This window comes from Sceloporus undulatus, chromosome 1 (assembly GCF_019175285.1).
Source record: "Sceloporus undulatus isolate JIND9_A2432 ecotype Alabama chromosome 1, SceUnd_v1.1, whole genome shotgun sequence".
Classification (NCBI taxonomy): Eukaryota; Metazoa; Chordata; class Lepidosauria; order Squamata; family Phrynosomatidae; genus Sceloporus; species Sceloporus undulatus.
This window is the reverse complement of record NC_056522.1, coordinates 39,693,725-39,715,289: the sequence shown is the minus strand read 5'-3', so window position 1 is coordinate 39,715,289 and position 21,565 is coordinate 39,693,725. Positions and strand designations below refer to the sequence as shown.

The 21,565-nt window shown below is 39.8% G+C and overlaps 1 protein-coding gene across 2 annotated transcripts in view; it reads right to left on the bottom strand.

Annotated features, from left to right (window-relative positions):
- Positions 1-21,565, bottom strand: part of SPATA17 (spermatogenesis associated 17) — a 147,076-nt gene that overhangs the window by 84,157 nt on the left and 41,354 nt on the right. For both annotated transcript variants that reach the window (XM_042478795.1, XM_042478802.1), the window contains one exon: positions 12,257-12,380. In XM_042478795.1, the coding sequence (XP_042334729.1) occupies positions 12,257-12,380 (124 nt within the window). The remainder of the gene's footprint in view (positions 1-12,256; positions 12,381-21,565) is intronic.

Sequence of the window (21,565 nt, the reverse complement as noted above, 5' to 3'; positions counted from 1 at the left end):
CTTCATCATCATAACCTTTATTAGGCATCTCAAAAACATATCACACAATTAAAATTATAACTAAAATTATTTACATAGATACTTAAAATTCCTGCCTTATACAAGTTACTCTATGCACTACAGCTGTTCAAATTGTACCAAATTTTTGTTGCCTCCATTAGAAAATTTGCCATCAATCGTGTAATCTGTTCATTACAATCCTCCAATAAATGCACTAGAGTTATATCCATTACACAGTAATTCATTTCCATCAGTTTCCTTATCAATTTCCTTCTCGGTTTTTGATACAATGGGCAAAGAAAAACAATGTGTTGTAAGGTATCTGGGGATGCTTCACAAATACATAAACGGTTAGCAAAAGGAATTTTCATATATCTCCCCTTAGTGACACAAGACGGGTGGATGTTCAGTCTTGCAAAGAGGAAGGCTTTCCTCGCAGCCTGAAGGGACAATGTTTGGAAATACTTTGGTATCTCACCACAACAGGGGGGAATGCCAAATACAAAAGGGGAGCATACTCTGGGAGAGTTAGAATAAATTTTCTTATGTTCCCAACTCAAAAAACAATCCTTGATTGTCTTGAAACACTCCTGCTCCGTCAATAGGAGTAGAGAGTCCAAATTTAAACCCTTTAGTTTTAGATTATCTTCGAAGGTTTTTGACCAATTAGTATAATAATTATCAGATAGAAGAAACCAGATTAAACTAGATCTATTTGGTCTATAATGAATTTTAAGCCAATATTTATACGCCATCAACCAGGCTGTGGTCTCCAGTGAATCCAAGCCAAGTTATTATTTTTATTACACTGGTCCAGGGCCACAACCCATGATAAAAGCTGTTTGCTCATTTAAGGGTTATAGTTATTGGATGTTCTTACTGTGTCCTGTTACAAGGCACACATAAGCATCCATATAAAACAATATTTATATATAAAACAATAGGCATTCAGATTGGAACTATTTTCCATTTCAAAATGGAATAAGTTAATAAAGTGCCTGCAGAACAAATAATTAAAAAAGAAGACAAGCAACAGCCTAAAGATCAGGATACACATATATCATTTAAAGAGGTGAAAATTAATCCAAGAAACAAGGAGTGACTCCACTTTAGACAACTAAGGGACTTATGTTGGCACTACTGCGGATTATGCCATTCTAAGTACCTTTTGGATGTTGTGCAAAATGGTTCCAGTACCTTCTTGTGCAAAACCCTCTCTCGACCCCTCTTCCTTGGCTAGCTATCATCCAATCTCTCTTCTTCCTTTTCTCTCCAAGGTGTTGGAACGAGTCGTCTATTCACGCTGTCTTGAGTTTCTTGAAACCAACTCCATTCTGGATCCCTTCCAGTCTGGTTTTCGCCCACGGCACTCCACAGAGACGGCCCTTACTAAGATCTCAAATGATCTTTTGCGGGCCAAGACGAATGGCCTTTATTCTATCCTTGTCCTACTAGATCTGTCTGCGGCCTTCGACACCGTGGACCACTGTCTCCTAATAGATGTACTCTCTGACCTTGGTTTCTTGGGCCTTGTTCTCGATTGGTTCACATCTTACTTGTCAGATCGATCTTTTTCAGTGGTCTCGGGTGGTCAGACCTCGTCTTCTGTCCCCTTATCTGTTGGAGTTCCTCAGGGCTCTGTTTTGGGTCCCCTTCTGTTCTCTTTATACACACTCTCCCTTGGCAAACTTATCAGTTCTTTTGGTTTCTCCTACCATCTTTACGCCAATGATACCTAACTGTACCTTTCCACCCCTAATCTTTCACCAGAGCTAGAGCAGCAAGTGTCATCCTGTTTAACAGCTGTCTCCCACTGGATGCACCATCGGCGTCTGAAGCTCAATATGTCCAAGACTGAGCTTCTTGTTTTCCCTCCTAAGCCCACCCTTCACTATTCCTTTTCTATTTCCATCAATAACATCTCGATCCAGCCGGTCCAGGAAGCCCGCAGTCTCGGTTTCATCTTTGACTCCTCTTTGTCATTTATCCCCCAGATCCAGACTACAGCCAAAGTCTGTAGATTTTTTCTCTATAATATTGCCAAAATCCGTCCATATCTCTCAGCTTCTACCGCAAAAACACTGGTCCATGCCCTAGTGGTCTCACGATTAGACTACTGTAACCTCCTCCTGGCAGGGCTTCCTCTCTCTCACCTCCACCCATTAATTTCTGTTCAGCATTCAGCTGCACGCATTATTTCACTCACTCGCCGTTATGATCATGTCTCCCCTCTGTTGTCTTCCCTTCACTGGCTCCCTCTTCCTTTCCGCATCAGGTACAAACTTTTGCTACTCACCTTTAAAGCCCTGCATGGGCTGGCCCCTCTTTATTTAACTGATCTTCCCTCTCCCTACATCCCTACTCGCACTCTCCGCTCTGGTAGCCAAAATCTCCTCTCTCAACCCAGGATCTTCTCTGCCCCGTCCCGGATCCGTCCCTTCTCTCTAGCTGCCCCTCATTCCTGGAACCTTCTTCCTCTGCATGCACGGCTCATCATTTCCCTAACCAGCTTCAAGGCTGAGCTGAAAACCATATTGTTTAGGGAAGCGTTCTCAGGGAATTTGTGATTGTTATCTGGCAGTCTGACAATATTTGATGTGATTTGTTTGATATTTGATGTTTTTAATCTGTTTTTTCCTTTCTATATGGTAATTTTATCTATTCCTCTTTTACTTGTTATTATCTTAGAATGTACGCCTTGGGCAGGCTTTTATTTACTCCTAATTTTACCAACTTTGTATAGCGCTGTGTATAATTACAGCGCTATAGAAATAAAGTTTAATAATAATAATAATAATAATAATACCTTTTCCCAGGCTACAAAATGGCAGCCTAATGGTAGCTGGGTACAACTCCCCCCCCACCAAAATAGCTACTGATTTGTTGTAAGTTGAGTCAAAGGAACTCCCTTGCACTATTGCCTCCCTTGAAACCATTGTTCTCCTGAAAAACTATTATAATTATGAGCTTTCTGCTCTGACTCATAAAATAAGATCTCAGTGTGGACTTTGTGAGAGTTCTTAGACTCAGTGGCATCTGCCAAGTTGTTGTGCACAGTTGCTGTGGCCTGGAGTGCTTTTTACACTCTGGCCTTTATGTAAGTTGTGGCCCATCTAGAACAGTCAGCTCTCACCACAGTAACCTTTGCAACGGTTATCTCCCGACTGGATTGTTGTAATCACTTTGAATGGGATTGCCTATGAAGATGGTTTCTATTAATAGGAATGTAACTACCCAGGTACTGGTGGCAATAAAGATGTTTGTTAAACAAACTTCAATTTTGCACAATCTGCACTAACTCTCTTTAGATTAGTCTTTATCTATAAAGCCCCAAACACCTTGGAGCCAACTACCATATTTTCCGGCGTACAAGACGATTGTTGACCTTCTAAAATGTGGTCAAAAGTTGGGGGCCGTCTTGTCGCCGGTAACAAGAGAGCCCCAGGAACCCAGCGCACTTACCTGGTTGTCCTGCCAGCTTCCAAAGGCCTCCGGAGCCCTTTGGAAGCCGGTGCAAGGATGCTTCCCTGGATGCCAACTTCCAAAGACCTCTGGAGCCCTTTGGAAGCCAGCGCGAGGGTGCCTCCCTGGATGCCGGCTTCCAAAGGCCTCCGGAGCCCTTTGGAAGCCAGTGTTTGTGGGCATCAGGCCCCCTAAACTTGGCCTATAGTAGGCAAGGGCACTGCCTGCATGCAAGGCAGGCTTTGCAGGCCTCAGCAAAGTCCTGGGGAGCTGGCTTACATAGCAGCTAGCCCCCCTAGTGGTCGAAGCATAAATAACCAGTAAATAAAAATAGATAGATAGATAGATAGATAGATAGATAGATAGATAGATAGATAGAGGTAGGTGGGTAGGCAGATAAATAAATAAGCAAGCAAGCAGGCAAGCCAAGATTAGAGAACAAGTTGGGGTAAATGCAGTAATGTTTTTTAAATTTTTATTTGGTGTGCATTGGAAGAGGGGTGGTCTTATACGGCAAGTATATCCCAAACTCTATATTTTAACTGGAAAAGTTGGGGGTTGTCTTTTACGCCCAGTCGTCTTATACACCGGAAAATACGGTATTTGAAACTACACCTTTACCCACAAAGCTTGGAAGTAACATCTAACAAGTAACAACAGGCATGTGATTTTTCACTAATTTTCTTCCTGAAGAAAGCAATGAGTAATTTTGATAATTTTCTTTTTGCTGTAAGAAAATCTTCAAAATTGCAGCTTTTGAGGGTTATTCCCAGTTTGAGACTTATTCTGTACACATACTGAATGTGAAATTTTTGCACAGAAAATGACATGTGAATTTTGTGTAAAATAAGTCCCAAACTGTGAAGTTTCTTATATCAGTGCAGGATTCTACTCAGCAGGTATTCGTGACATTCAAGAAGCATGTTTTTCAACCACTTTTCTAAGATTTTTCAAACATTCTTCCCATCCCTAGTATTCCTTTCTATCTTTATTCTCTCTTTGTTTTTTTCTTAAAATATTTGTATCCCACCCTATACTGTAGCTGAAGATCTCAGGGAGCCTAACAATAAAATCAATTTAAACCAATAAATAGTAACAATCGTTTAAAAATATACAGTATTATATTATTAATTATTAGTTAAAATATATTAAATAGTTTTATCAGTTAAAACCAGGTGATTTAAAATTGGTTAAAACAATTTAAAATAATACAGCCGTAAGACATGTACACCTTGGATAGAATTAGTTAGGCGCAAAGGCTTTAACTTGGTGCTGAACAATCCCACTGTCAGTGCCAGTGGGGCCTCCAGAGGGAGGGAAATCCACAACTGGTGTGCCACCCATGAACTTCAACAATGGAGAAGGTGGTCACCGTCATATTACTGCAATAGAGGAGTAGGATTAGGGCAGCAGGGCCCCTTCCAGGGAAGCTAGAATGAAAAGTTCACTGGTCATTTTGATCTGCCAGCTGAGGCAGTTGCCTTACTTTCCTTAATACTAGGGCCAATATTTATCTATCCTTCTGAAGTATTCTGAACCACTTTTCATATCTAATAAGATGGGGGCTCTTAGGATTGGGGGTTCATTGATCCTAGAATTGAGTAAATGACTTGAATAGGATTTGCTGGGGAACTGATAAGTCCAGTCGGACACCACTTTAACTACCATGGATCAGTGCTATGGAATTCTGGGAACTATAGTTTGTTGTGACACCAGAGCACCAGAATTTCATAGCACTGTGCCATGGCAGTTAAAGTGATGTCAAACTGGATTACTCCATTACATGGGGATTAATAGGAGAACCAGAACTTATAGAAGTTGCTCTTTGAACTGAAATTCTAAGGCCTAAATCCTATTGTTAGGTCTCTGTTAGATCTCATGCATGATATCAGTAGTATTTATCTTTGTCATGAGTAGGCAAAGTGTGGCCCATGGGCAGCCACAAATGTAAAACTTTATCCTAAGAAGGGAGGAATGTGTTAAGAATCCTAAAATGGTCAGCCACTGACTCCCTTGTATCACACCAGATTATCAAACTACATGCACTCTTTCCCCCACAAAAGGTTGACTCTTACCTTGAAATGTTGTGTGCCACATGTTGTGTGAGTGAGTGAGAAATTGAGTTAAATGCTGTAATTTGTAAACACAGAGAAAGATGTTGAGGGAGGAGAGAAGAGATACTGGGGAGGGGAAACATAAAAAGCAAAAAGATGAAGGAGAGGTGTGAATGAAATATTTGCTAGAAATGGAATTGCTGAATCAACACTGACCAGTGCACTTCATCATAATTATCAGGACATACCACTGCCAGGGGATTTGTAAAAATCCCACTCAGCAAATAATTGCCCTGCTGTTAGGAGATAGTCAAGTGTTAACACACTGTCACAGCCCAGCATTTAGTAAGATATTCAACATTCAATTACTCTTGCTGAGAACTGAAAAGAAACATGATAGTTTTTCAGCTCCTTGCAGTTATGATTCCATAAGAATTCCAGTGAACACTCCTGCTAATCTCCAGATAAAGCAGAAGTCTTTGGCTCTCCCTCCCTGATACTTCAAGACATTAAAAAAAAAAATTCACAAAAAAGGGGGGGTGGAATCAAAATTGTGCTATAATGTGAGTTTTCTTTTTAAAAAAGCGAATATTTAAAACATTACTCTAATGATGCTAACATAACACAGTACTAAAAGATGTGAATGGGCTAATCTGATTAATCTGTTACGTAAATTTAACAGAGTAATCTGTTCAGTGATTGGGAATTATGCCAAAAACAATACCAGTAATTTATTTGTGTTGAATTAAGGTGAAAAATGCACACAACAGGGTGCAACTTTTAAAAGAAATCATACTAACTTCTTTTTATTACGCTTAGGGGCAAATATGCAATTTATTACACCATGATGAAGACTATGCAATGGATTAGATTCATCTCAACAAAAGCATCTGTAGTTCAAGACAGAACTTCTAAAAATTATTCAGATGGGGGAAGCCCCCACCCATCTCTGGAACGTAAATAATTACAAGAGTCTGAATGACTTTGAATGTTTCAGCTTTAGGAACAGCATACTGTGTTGAGTTATAACTTACAAAAGTGGTTGATAGACATATCAAATTTCTAAATCAATGTACTGAACTACTGTTATTAGAACTGTGGTGTGGCAACACTGTACCATTCAGGTTGTTTCAAATTAAATGAGATGAACATGATGCAGCTATTTGACTTTGGAGAGCCAAGTATTTTCCAGTTCATATGAAAAAATATATATCTTAAGTTTAGTATTTAGTCAGTCGGCACTTGGTATCCCCTGGGGTTTGATTTCAAGACTCCCCATGGAAACCAACACTCATGCATACTCAAGCCCCATTATATACAATGCAATGTAAAATAGTGTCCCTTATATAAAATGGTAAAATGAAGGTCTGCTTTTTGGATTTTTTTAAAAAATTCAAGCCATGGATGGTTTAATTCAGGGGTTGGCAACCTCCAGCCCGCGGGCCGGATCTGGCCTGCGGGCGCCTTTCTGCCGGTCCCCGGTCCCTCCTGCCGCCAAAATCGCCGCTGACTTCAGCGGCTTCGGCCGCCATTTTGTCCTTCAAAATGGCGGCGAAGTCTCGCACGACCAAAAAGGTTGCGCGAGATTTCGCCACCATTTTGAAGGGCAAAATGGCGGCGGCCATTAAGAGGCCCGCTGCGGCCTCCGGAGCCCTGAAACGGGGCTCCAGGAGCCGCACTGGGCCTCTGGGAGGCCCGTTGCCGTCACTGGGGCCCTCCAGGAGGGCTCTGACAGCGGCAGCGGGCCCCTGGGAGTTGCTGTTGCTGGGGGCCTCCAGGAGGCTCGGCAGTGGCAGCGGGCCCCTGGGAGGCCAGTTGCTGTCCCTTGGGCCCTCCAGGAGGGCTCCTGCGATGGCAGCGGGCCTCCCAGAGGCCCTTGCCTTCGCTGGGGTCCTCCAGGAGGGCTTCCGGTGGCGTAGCGGGCCCTGGGAAGCCAGTTTGCCGTCACTGGCCCTTCAGGAGGCTCCGATGGCGGCAGCAGGCCCCTGGGAGGCCAGTTGCCGTCGTTGGGGCCCTCCAGGAGGGCTCCTGTGATGGCAGCAGGCCTCCCAGAGGCCCGTTGCCTTCGCTGGGGTTCTCTAGGAGGGCTCCGGCGGCGTCAGCGGGCCACCCAGAGGCCCGTTGCCTTCACTGGGGCCTTCAGGAGGGCTCCGACGGTGGCAGCGGGCCCCTGGGATGCCAGTTGCTGTCACAGGGGCCCTCCAGGAGGGCTCCGACGGCAGCAGCGGGCCCCTGGCGTCAGGGGCCAGCAAAGACAGGGAGGCCTCCAGCGCTGGCGGTCCCCGCCGGCTCTTTCCCGGCCTCTGACAGGGCCTGGGGCCCCGTCAGGGGCCGGCAAAGAGGAGGTGGCCTGGCCCCTGGGGGTGGAAGCTCCACCCTCGGAACGCAGCCCCACCTCCGGGGGGTGGAAGCTCCACCCCTTGGCTTCGGCCCCCCCCAGTTGTCTGAGGGACATCAACCCGGCCCCCGGCTCAAAAAGGTTGCCTACCCCTGGTTTAATTTATGGGTGCAGAATCTGTGGATATGGAGGGCTGACTGTATCTGTTGAAGTATTCATGTTTTGCTTATTGAGGCAACAGTGAAATATAGTAACAGGGCCAAAATTATTATTAAGAAATTTTAATATCTTTAAGTCATTTATAGTGAATCTTATACATGACTATTTGAAAGTTATTTTCATTAATTCGGGGATTTAGTCTCATATAAATGAGTACATGATGGCAGGCTTAGCCTTTCTGTACTTCAGCATTCATATATTAGCCTTATAATATTATGTTCTCTGGTTTTTTCTCCTTAATCGGCTGATTCTAACTTTCTCAGGTTCAGTTAAGGATTTATTTATTTATTTGCAAAATCTATTTTTTTTATTTTGTCCCTCTCAAACATACTGCAGTTGAAGCCCCCTTCCCCAGGAATTATTCAAAGAACAGAGCAGTAATGTTTTAAAGCACATAACCATGTGGGTAGGGCCAATCACATGGGTCCCTACACAAACTGTCTTCTGTTTGTACACGGTTGATTTTAGCTTTGGAACCCACCCGCCACTGTCTATGTGGCTGTCTGTTTCTAAATTATTCCCAATTACTTTATGGGCAGAATGAGGGAAAAGCATCACTTTTAGTCTTATTCTAAAATTTAAAAAGCACCATAGTTCCTGTCCCTGCAGATATTCAGAGCTATTTAACATCATGAAAAGCATGAGCTAGATAAAGCTTTTTTATTGTTTCCATGGAAATGCATTCCAACTGTTTAAAAAACTAAATTTTCAATATTTGATCATTACCATGTGATAACGGTTTGTCTTTTATTCCAACTGCAACCTTTTCCCTATATTATAGATTTATTTTTCTCCTGGTCATTTTCTCTCCATCCTTTTCCTTATCAATTGTTCTTCATGGCACAGGAAAATCTAAATAATTTTCATATAAATTTTAGAATCTGGGAGACATTTCCTATGTGTTTTGTTTTCATGGGTTCACTTTCCACTATGTTGGCCAATGTGTCATTTACTTAATATTTCACTCATGTAATGACAAAGTTTTATTTCTACACAAGATAAGATAAAGCTTTATTCTAACCAAAGATAGCCAAATTGAGTTACTTTATTTGGCATTTGTTTAATATTAGCTATGAGGGGGGAAACCATGCAACTAAAGCAATATCAGGGCTTATTTCCCCCCTCAAATCCTCCAGATTTTTTTTTTTTAAATCTGAGGAAATCTATTATATCTTATGGATTATAGCTATCTTTGCTTCTGCTTCATACCATAAAACTGTACCACCGAATTGCATTTCAAGGACAAAGTCATTATTATTTTTATTGAGTTGTGTAAAAAGCGGAAAATGGTGTGGACACATCATCTTTGCCTACAGTTTTTGACGAGCAGCAGCAAACACAGTTGCAATGGACTTGGCTTTTTAAAAAAATCAATAATATTAAGCCTGTGCTTAAGGCAAATAAAATTAATACACGCAAATTAAAAACAAATTAAAAACATTAGAGAAAGTATTCACGGAACAGGTTATCCTACAAGGGAAGCCATTTACTGTGATGTCATAGTTAACGTTTTAATATTCTAATCCAAATACTGATTGCAGTACATTTGTTGTTTTCACCAGATCCCCAGTGAACTGCAAGTTGGCAGAAGCATAAGATACATTCTCACAATTAAAGATAAAAAAGCAAATTCAAGATTGTGGCACAAACGACATGAAGAAATTAAAGCAAGTCATTTATAGGCACAGAAACATGATAGTATCCCTTTTGATTCAATCTAGAAATAACAAAATATAATAAAGTTATAATTTTTGCTTTTTGTGGATTAAAAATATTGTTAACTATTTAAAGAGCATTTATTATGTATGTTGACCCTTTCAGTTTATTCCACTTTTCTTGCTAAGATTTGATGTTAAAACAAGATACTAAATGACATGTTTCTTCAAAATTCTTAAGGCTAAGGTTTATAATTTTAAAGAGATACAGTATCATATGATAGGCTATTGGAGTGCTTCCCACATTGATCAAATTGTTTTTTTAAACATCTTTTTTGTGTGTTCTTGCTTCATCTTATCATATAATCACCCAAAATTCTTATAAGAAATAATGATGTCATTTGGACTTTCAAAATGTTTTCATGGAGGTATTACAAATATAGTGTGTAATAAAAGGACTAGTGTGAAAAAGAAGATAATTCTGGTCATAAAATAAGGATTTCTTATGTTTTTATGTGAAGAGCAAATAAAAGCAATTAAGCAAGATGCAAATGTCCTCTTACAAATTTTATAACAGAAATGATGTGAAGATCACAGACTTTGCAATTCACAGTAAGCTCTTTTGCACAAGGCAACCAGTAGGTGGAGCAGATAACATAATTTATGACTGGGAAACATTGGCACAGATTCTACAGCAGGTTTCTTCATAATTATAGGGATCATGAAGAAAGAATTTTCTTCAAACAAAGGAAGGCTTTAGATGTGTTAGGTGTTACTTGTCTAGTTATTGAAACCACCGATAAACGAAGAACGTTGATTAAAAGCTCAATATTTCATAAGGATAAAGTTTTAGAGCTTGTCATTTATTTCTCCAGGCATCATCCACTAGAAACCCAAGTTTTAATCAAAATACCATTCCAATTCTATTTATAACTTCTTTCCATGCTAAGTTTTATACCAGCATTAGAAACCTTGAAATAGTAACATATTAGGGATTCAGGAAAGCTATACATTTGAATATATGCATTTAAAAAACAGCATTATTTGCATATTTGCATTATATTGATAGTGCATGTAAGATAAATGGCAATTGTGCAATAACATTTGTACAGTTGAAATTTTAAAGTTTTAAGCTTGAAATGCCAGGTCTTAAGTAGTGTTTCAATGATTGCTTCATATTTTTGATATGAAACATCAAAATATCATATTTAGACATGTAATTCCAAAAATGGTAACCTTACTTAAACTCTGGTCATACATAATTTGTTTGGTATGATTTGACAAATTTCTCTGCAACCATGAAGACAATTGTCATTTACAAATTAATCTTAAACACCTCTATGTGCTGTCCTGAGTGAAACAATTTAAAAACCTCCTTGCAATGTTTGGATGTTACTATAATTAAAGTTTAAAACAATATGAAGTCTTTCCCCTGGGAGATTATTCTCAGTGTACTCTTTCAGAGAGTAAATGAATAATTCATTCTTAATAATATCCATGTACTAATTAGTCTTTTCTTCTGTTTCTTCACAAACAAACCTTGATTTCACTAAATTTACAATTAAAATAACTAATTTCCACTAATCAGTTCACTTTTTCATAATTAATTGCCATGCAGCTTAGGTAAACAAACTGCAGCGTTGCTTATTCATGATGGATGTGACAGGGGGAAAAAAGAAAGAAAGAAAGGACTATATTTTCTGTGGCATTGTCTTTGATCCTTGACTGAAATATTGACCCTTGTTAAGCAAAAAGTAAAGATGTGACCAAATGAAAGAAGACTAAGCATAAATAAAAAATGTACCTTTCAACATTGAAATAGTATGGCTTGGGTTTCCTATATGGATGTTTATATAAGTAGGCACTTACTAGAAGCAAACAAAGACTTATTTGCATGGATGCTCATAAGCAGGGATTAAAAGGGGAAACACCTGTTTTACCACACAGCTCTTCAGAATTCAAACAAATATTCTAAGAAGAATAAATAGATCACTCAGAATATATACAAGAGTAGTGGCTGTCAGAATGCAGTCCAGGTAAATTTGCGGATCCAGAAAAAAGACCTCCTTAGAAAGTTTCCTACAGATATCTCACAATCTATTTTGTAATATAGCAGAGGAACGAAATTCTGATCCAAACATTAGCTCAATTAAAATGGAAAAAATGAAACCCCTCCTTGGCTTAATAACTTGTTATTTCTTGACAAGTGAGAAAACACAACAATAAGCCAGTCAAAATGAGTTTTTAAAGTGAGGTTATGCCCTTCGTGTTGTGTTATCACAGTGGCAGATCAAACTGCTGACTTGGTCTCTTTCTGCCAGCCGCGCTGATGCCGCCTCTATGAAGCTGCTGTCACGCAGCAGTCATGGTACCTGCTCTCGCCTATAGAAATGCACTAAATTGAACTCGAAGTAGTGTCTTTGTGATATCTTTTCAACAAGTCATGTCCCATTCAGCCTGCTAGTTTATCTCTGTCAAGCTTGGGGCCCCAGTGGTTTGCATGAGCTGTCAGGGACAGGTACACCAACCTGCTCAGTGCTAAGGAGGTAATGCATCTTTCGGGCTAGGTAATCCTTTTTCTTTTCATCCCTTTCAAGAGCTTTTTTCACCTCTTCTTTCTCCTTCATCTCAGCAAACTCTTCTAGTTCTTTCCTGTATTAAAATAATTTAACTGATTAGAGGACCAGCATGAAAAATATGTAAATGCTTTATAAATTCTTTCACAACGCAGCTTCCCTAGGGATGATATGCTGGCATTGTCCACTGTTTACTGAAATCAACAGCATCAGGATCTGCTTAGCACAGTTAGTAATGCAGGACTCGCACTGTTAGAACAAAGGCATTTAAGCTACTTTCTACCAATGTATTATAACTGATATTTCTGTAAGATTCAAACAGCAAGTGAGACTTTGATACTTTACAGATAAATGAGGAAACATAAATTAATAGTTAACCTTGTGTCTGGCTTTTAAAAATATTTAGCTCTCAGACTGAATATATATAGGCCTGATTTTAGTTTCACCAACTCAGATCTGTGAAGTGATGTTTTAATTTTTGAGCACAAAGAAAGGGATTTAGTACTGGAGCATGAAAGAAATATGCAGCGCTGATGTGAAAATATCTCCACAACCCAGAAAAGAGTTCCAGCTACTCTTAAAAAAAATGGGGGGGGGGGTAATCTGTGAGTTATCCATGGGTGTCTTCGGCAATATTTACCATTTCAGCACCTATATAAGGACCACCAGCTCTGTGTGCTTCAGCCACTCTTGCTGCATTGGAAGCATTATACCTTCAGAGAAAGTGATAACAACAATCTAGTTTATAAATATTGCATAGAGCGGTGCATCTCAAGCTCTTTGATGTGGGGAATCAGGATTGGGTTTTTTTTCCATTGTGTTAGGGATTGGTACCATTATTTGTGCACACTGGCTACAATTGTTTCTTTCATTCCTGAAAACTCAGCAGTGACCAGCAGCCAATGTTTCAGAGACTGCCACCGGTCCATGGAACACTTCTTTGAACAGCACTGCTGTAGAGGGTATAAAATAAATAATAGATTCTATGATTCTATGAAATATGGCACATCTTTTAGAGGAGTGCTATAAAGCAGTAGCAAAAACAGAAAAGATATCTCCAGAAACCTTGGCCAACTGCTACTACCAATATAGGCATTATTGGATAAGAACAAATAAAGGTCCAGTGTGGTATAGTGATTTGAGCATTGGATTACTACTGTGGCAGACCAGGGATCAAATCCCTGTTCAGGTATGGAAACCTGCTGGGTGACCTTAGTTAAGTTACACTTATTCAGCCTCAGAGGAAAACAACTTCGAACAACCTCTAAACAAATCTTGCCAAGAAAGCCACACATGATGGAGCTGCCTTAGAGTCACCATAAACTGGAAATGATTTGAAAGCATACAATAGCATGAACAATAAGCAAGCAATAATAATCCAAATCGGGGAGAGACCAAGCCTATATTTTCAGAAGAAATAGGAGAAATCTACAGACTTTTTCTATCCTGCTTTAATTTTTATTAAATTATTATATTATATGTCACTGAATAAAACACTGAAATGTAATTAAAAAACATTTTAGAAATTAGATATTTCACAGCATTAATGACAACAATACATGAGGGATTCCCTTCCCCCACATGAAAATACACATAGAGGTTAGCTTGATTAACATTTGTTGTTATTGGTATTAAGAAACAGCTAATTCAAATTAACCTTGTATGTGAAAGACATAAATTTTGTTCAGTGATGTATGGAGATTTAATAAATGCTAATTAGAAAAGTTCTGACCTTTTTATGTGTACCTTACACAAAATATAGCACTGAAAATATTTCAGTCCCTGTAGGGTAAATTTTAATATCTCAATATATTCCAAATCAATTAAATATCAGCGGGTACAATCCACAAACCAACCAAGTAAATACAGTGGTGCCTCGGGTTACGAAATTAATTCGTTCCGTGGCACCGTTCGTAACCCGAAAAGCCTTCGTAAGCCGAATTGCCATAGGCGCTAATGGGGAAAAGCCGCGATTCCGTGCGAAAAAGCCGAAAAAAGCACCAAAAGTTTTTTCGTAACCCGAAAAAACATTCGTAACCCGGAACAATGTTTTCCTATGGGATTTTTTCGTATCCCGAAAATTTCGTAACCTGGGTATTTCGTATCCCGAGGTACCACTGTAGTGAAATGGCCATAGGTTTTAATGGCCCTGGTTTGTTTCGAGTGCAGTATGATATTGCCTAGTAGGCACCTATGAGCCCTATTTAAAAAGAGAATACCCTTCTACATGCACAGACGTCTACCAATTTTGTCTCGACCATATCCTCCTGTGTCATGTTGCATACAACCTCTAAAGTCTCATGATTAACCTTCCCTTTGTCCTTCAGACAAAGAAATATAGAAGAAAGGTACATCCAGGAAAGCCCGAGTGCCAGTCTGGAACACCATACATAGCCCTTTAGATCCCATCTGATCTGTTCAAGTTGGCTCAGGTTATGAATGTAAGTTTAAAACATCAGTGGTTTTTGTATTCCCATGTACATAGTCATAAAGGAAGCAGCAATGGCAGAAGAAATGTGCAAGAAGATGAAAAGGCCAAGCAAGGTGAAAAGTCTGAGTGCAAGGGAAACTCTAAAGTCACCTTGCTTTGAAAAACCATCAGGCTTCTGAGAAGTATAGCGACTGTAGGTTCAGTTCCATGATGGAACTATCCAGACAATTATTAGGGTCATATGACAATTTGTCAGATTGCTGTCCAAAGAATGGGGCATTTGCAGTCCATTGCAATCTTATATACTTTTAATATTATAGTGGGATATAAGCTGTTTTAAAAACATTATGTGGCAATAAATGTATTTTAGATACATAACACTCTGTGCCAAATATCTGGATGCTGTCCTTTCTTTCTTTCTTTCTAAATATTAATTCATAGCACAAAATAAAGTGGCTTCAGTAAATCACACATGTTTTCCTTTCAAATGTACAAGGCAAAAGTAGAACAAAGCAGAAATAAATTAAAGATAGTAGAAGATGTATTGTTCTGTTTCAGTTCCTGGATATATTCTTTTTTGTTGCCGTTTACAGTTAAAGCTTTCTAATACAATATTTCATACAAGGTTACTTATGAAACATACTGACGTTTAAAAATCACCATGCTATGCTTTTGCAGCAGTGTAATTTTTTCCCCAACATAAGATTAAATTGCAAAATAAATGAATTACTTAGAGTGGCATGGCCCCCCATTTTGCCACACTTCTCTTGAAAATTGCTTATTAATATGAAAAAAGAAGTTGGAAAATAGCCTCTTTTACTTTATGCATAGTGTTTGGAGGCCTCCGAGCCTGCAAACCTGGACTTGTTGTGCATTTTAGATTGTGTTGGCAAGCGGGCACACTGACCTTTCTGACCTGCATCAGAAGGCTATTATTAATCGCTAAGTAACCTGGTAAAGCCAAACAAATTTGTTTCCATTGAAAGGATCTCTATCTGTGTCTGAGAATTTGTGCTGTACCAAACCAACCTCATTAACTGTGTCCACTTTTGACAAAGAACTAGGAGTGGGAGAGACTGGTGACCTTTCTTTGTCCTTAAGGAGCAGATCTCAGAGCCGTGAAATGTGAGTAAATAAGCATTTTCACAACAGCATTATTAAACATAGATAAACATACATTCTCAGGTTTTTTAACCAATTACACTTGTCAACATTGGTGCACATCTCCCATTTAGTAATTATTCTTTTTCATTGCCGATTTGTCTGGTGAGCCTCAGTGTCTCTAAAAGAAGCTGATAAAACACCTATGAATTTGTTTACAAGTTCTTCATTCTACTTCCCAGGTCTTCTTCAACAATGGCAATACAGTCGGCCCTTCTTATACACGGATTTTTTATACACGGATTTAAGCATACACGGTTTGAAAATGTTCCAAAAAAGTATAAATTTACCTTGATGTTGCATTTTTTATTAGGGACACCATTTTGCTATGTCATTATACTTAATGGGACTTGAGCATACACAAATTTTGTTATACATGGGGGATCTTGGAACCAAACCCCAGCGTATAACAAGGATCCACTGTATCTTGTAGTGTCCAAAAGTAAGTAAGTGATGAGTAAGACAAAAGAAAAGTATCTACATAAATATAATCTAAATTAAATCAGGGCTTTAATTATACGTGTATATAAAATAATTTTATCATCAAATTTGACTATAGTTATTTAGAATGAATTATTCAGTATCATCATTTAGAAAAGTTAACTTGTGTTTACTACTTTTGTTAAAATGCAGAATATAGTAATATAAATTTGTTACAAAATTTCACTTCTGAGCAGCTGCTATTGGTTGAGAAATTATTTCCTATTAAAAATACCTGCTGCTAGCCCAGAAATCTTTTATCCTTACATTGATTCCAAATACCTCTTTCCTTACATCTCTTTACTTTGCTTACTCTGCAGATTAAAGGGAAATATATGTTTGTTTGTGTGTATGTGTGTGTCTCCATGTGTTTTCCAACTCCCTAATGCTCTAAAAGAGACAGACTAAGAAAAGGATAACATCAATCTTGACCCAAAAATAAATATTTTAAATATAAATAAACATTATTTAAAATAAACAAACATCTCATAAATAATATTCAATTCCACAATTAATCTACTGCAGTCCTATGTCCCTTGCAAGTGCATCACAGAGGCCACAGAACAGATATCCTCCTTTTCAAGAGCACTGAGAGAAGTCTGCTCTTGGAGGTGAAGATTTATCCTCAGATACCCCATTTCAAATTTGGCTCCTTCAACATCTTAGCTCTGATATCAGTAGATCCTAAAGGGGATAGATAAAGAAAGAAGCATATCATAAGCAGAAATAGGGAGAAAGGGGGCAGATGGCAGGAAGCCTTGGCTCTATAGGATACCAAACCCTCCTGGTCCACAGATAAATCTTTGATATGCCTGGGGTCTCATGTAGGTACTGTTGTTTCCAGTGGCTGAAGTGAGAGGGAAATAATACAAGAAAATAAACTAAACTGCTTTCCTCCCTTCCTTCTTCTTGGGCAGTACAAATGTGGCAGGGCTATGGCTATGGAGCTTTATCTTTCTTTGGATCTTCCTGCCCCTAATACTAGACTTACTTTGTAAACACACTAAGGTTTGGATTCAGTCAGGACAGGCCTTCCATTAGCCTCCTTGAATAATCATCTCAAATGGCAACTTTGCTGCTGCTCCTCACCCTGACCCAACCATTGCCACTCTGGAGACTTGCCACTAATATGTGCAGCTCTCCTGAACCAAAAATCACTTGTACAGCTGATGGCCTGGGTTGACACCATTCTATGTAGGAAGCAGAGGTGGCAATAACTTCCTGAATCAGGAAGAGTCTGCCAGTGGATTACTCTTTGAGGCAGTGGCTTCTTGAATCCATAGTTCTGGGTCTTAGGAACTGGGCTCTGTGGGGGAGGCAGGGGTGTAACACAGAATGGAGGATCAGGAAGCTGTTAGCAGCTTTGGCTCTTGTTGCCTTCCTCTGTCACTACTGTATCTTTAATGTTGTCATCTTGCTTCACCATTCTGGATGAATGGAGAATTCCTTGGCCATCAGGTGATGAGAAGTGAGCAAGTCAGGATGTGGAGCCAGCTGCAGATCCTGTCCTCTTCAGGATTTGTGGTAATGTGCTCTGGTGGTGTCATGGGGGGCAGCACTTCACTCCAGGCTGCCCAGATCCAAGAGCAGACCCACCAAAAGCTGTGATGGACTTAGGTCCCAAAGACTGCCTCCTCCCATATGTGTTGGCCAGAATGTGCATGTTCCAACACCTCATGAAGTTAGGTAGGTGGGTACACGTAACAGGGCTTTCTCTATAGCAGTGCCTTGACTGTGGAACTCCCTACCTAAGGAAGTTAGGCTGGCCCCATCTCTTTTAGGCATCTGGCTGCCTGTCATGGCCAGCCAAGAGCAGCTCTCGGAGGAGGAGGATGAGCCTCCTCCAGAGCAAGAGCTACTTGAGGCTACACCAGGTGGTAATCCTGCTCTGCCAGGTCCCAGCTGTGCTCTCCCAGCCCCAGAGGAGGAGGCCCAACCAGGTCCTAGTGCTAGTGAGATGCCTCCTGTGGTGCAAGAGCCTAGTGGTGACTCTGGGGAGGAAGCTTGCCTGGATGTGCCTACTTACAAAGAGAGAAGGGCTGAGAGTGCTTGCAGGCGCAGATCCAAGAGGACTGCAGAGAGGCAATTAGCCAACCAGCCTCAGGTGGCACGGGGGAGAGTTTCCCTTACTTAAGCTGTAGACAGGCCTCCACTCAGTTCCAGAGTTTATTGCATGATCCCTTGGTGTGATTGCTGCTGGCACTGGCTCCTTGGATCTTGACTCCTTGTTGCTTTGACCTTGGACTGAACCCTTGTTATCTTCTGGCTGCTTTGATCTTGGACTGCTCTGACTACTCTAACTCCCGATATCTTGACTTTGGCTTGGCTTTTGGACTGCTCTGACTTCTGGTATCCTGACTTTGGCTTGGCTTCTCAGACTGTTCTCACGCTTACTCCTTGCAAGGTCTGTGTTCTGCTTCCACTTGCTGGGCTAAGTCATTCTTATCGGCATGTGTCTGTGTGTGCTGGCTGCAGTCCAGGACACTGCCACCCAAATAGTGGTGTTCAGCAGGGCATTAAGTGTTTGAAATCACTGTTTTAACTGGTTTTCAAAATTGAGTTCTAGGATTGTTTTTAGACTAATTTTAGGAGTTTTTAAAGAGTATTTTGATGTGTTTTTAAAACATTTTTACCATTGTTTGTTTTAACTGGTTTTTATTTGTTCAATGTCTTGGGAGCCCTTATGGACTGGGAGGCGATGCAGAAATTCTTTTTTTTAAATTAAATTAATAAATTTATAGATTTATTTCAATGGATCAAGCATATATGACTGAATCTGGATTCAATTGTATAGTCAAAATATGAGCATTTGCCCTTAGTTTAACACTACTGTTGTGTGCTGGACTATGATGAATCCTGAATAAAATTGGGCCTCTTCAGAATTTCTTCAACCACAGAAACCACAGCTAGATCAAGAACAATGTTTTGCATGGGATTTTGAACATGAAAGAGCAGGAGGGAAAACAAAACAGAAAAATTAGGATTTACGTGGCATCCACACTGCAGAAATAATCGGTTTCATGCATCCCCTCGCTCAACACTATGGAATCCTGGGAAGTGTAGTTTGTTGCCTACCAGAATGGTGCCCAACAAATTATACTTCTCAGAATTCCATAGCACTGAGCAAGGGAGTTAAAGTGGCATCAAACTGGATTATTTCTGCAATGCAGATGCAGCCCTAGATTTGGTTTCTGTGAAGATATGCAGGGGTGGTGGTGAGAGACTGACAGGTCTATCTCTTGAATATGGGCACATTTTGCCAGGGATTTTCATGTCTCTGAAGTGCGGGTGCAAAGACAGGTTTCAGAGCCTGAGTGAAGATGCTGGGGATATATTTCATGGCTGTTTCAAACAAAACACCACCTTAAAGTGTTGGTGAGCAAGTAGCAGCCTCAGAGCCAGGTTGATGCTGGCAGGTGTACTGATGTTTCCTCCTACCAAGGTGCACTCTTTCTTAGTGTTAATGGAAAGGCAGCAACCTCAGAGGAGGAGTGAAGCTTCTGAGACTGAACACTGACAACTGCTGCCTTCATCACACTAAGTGTTCTCTTTGTTGGGGGACCAGTATCAGCCTATTATCAGGAGTACAGATGCAGCCTGGACCTGCACTGGTTGTTGCTTCTAAACCTCCTGTCCAGTGAATCTTGCAGAAGTCACATATGCCTGTTCTCCCAATGTAACCAGCCTTGCCTTTTGCTACTCCATCATTATCATCACCATCATCCATATTCTTCCTGCCTTTGCTTTGTACCTGTGAACTCCTGCAAAACAAGCTAATGAAAGCTATGAGCCACAAAAGCTTTGATGGTTTACTGCCTGGTTTCAATGGTGTATTTGGTTTTTGAGAGATGTTAACATGAAAAAGAAAGAAGATACAGTACTATTTGTGGCTCATAGTGTCTAAAACCATCAAATCCTGTATTTCTGTCCCATTATTTAATATTCATCCCAAGTCTTCCTTGGTGGTTCATGTCCAGTCACACACATCTTGTTTCTATCATTCACACCTCCTTTGCCTAGCTATTCAAGACACTCCAAGTATGCTGTTGAGACTCCTGACATCTTAAACTGCAAAGGTTTTGTGGCTCTTGTCATCTGAAAGCATCAAGATTACAACTCTCATAATCCTCAACTATTCAATATGTTAGAACTGTTATCCAAACCATGTCATATTTGGGGGGGGGGGGGGTGGAGAAGACTGTCATAGCCTAACAGTTCTGTTAAAACAGTAAACATCAATTTCTAAAAAGGTACCCACAACTACTTGTTAATTTTCAAAGATCACCTGTAGTCCACAAACATAACTTGCCTTTAACATAGCATAGAAGAGAGACATCATTCCAGATATCAACATTATGTATATTTAGCAAAATTTGCATGCTAACACCAGATGACAACACAGTAACTATACATATTTCATACTTCATGGGCTGGGGATAGGGAAGAAAGTAGATACCAGACAGTCTGTAATAACCATAAACAATGAAGGTTGAATCTCCCTTATTTGAAAGGCTTGGGACCAGAAGTGTTTTTGCTTTTGGAGTTTTTCGGATTTTGGAATATTTGACTATATGTAATGAGATATCTTGGCAAAGGGACCCAAGTCTAAACATGAATTTCATTTATGTTTCATATACACATAGTCTGAAGGTAATTTTATACACAATGTTTTTAATAATTTTGTGTATGAAACAAAGTTTGGGAACATCAGAAAGCAAAGTGTTACTATCTTAGCCACCCATGTGGATAATTTTGGAATATTTTGGATTTTGGAATTCCAGATAAGGGAGACTCAGCCTATAGTTGGTGGTTCACTTTCTATAAGAAGAGTCGCTCACAGGATAAGCATCCCCTGCAAATAAATAAATATTGACATCCAGCTGCACTATTATCCTTGTAAAGACAATGTCTGAGGACTAACACAACCATCTCACAGGACAGTTAGCAAACCTCCTTTCATCTTTCTTTCAATTATGTTTGTTTATTTTTTTTAAAATATAAAATTCCAAATAAAGTAACACTTAAAGTAAAAACAGGCATTAAAAATTAAAAGTCTGTATTGTAAGTACAGGTTAAAAATATCTGGTTCTGAGTAGTCAGCTACTTAAAAAAGGCATACTGCATATTAAAAATCCCCAAATCCCTATATTTTGGATGGCCCTTATGGTCTCTTCCACCTCTATTATGCT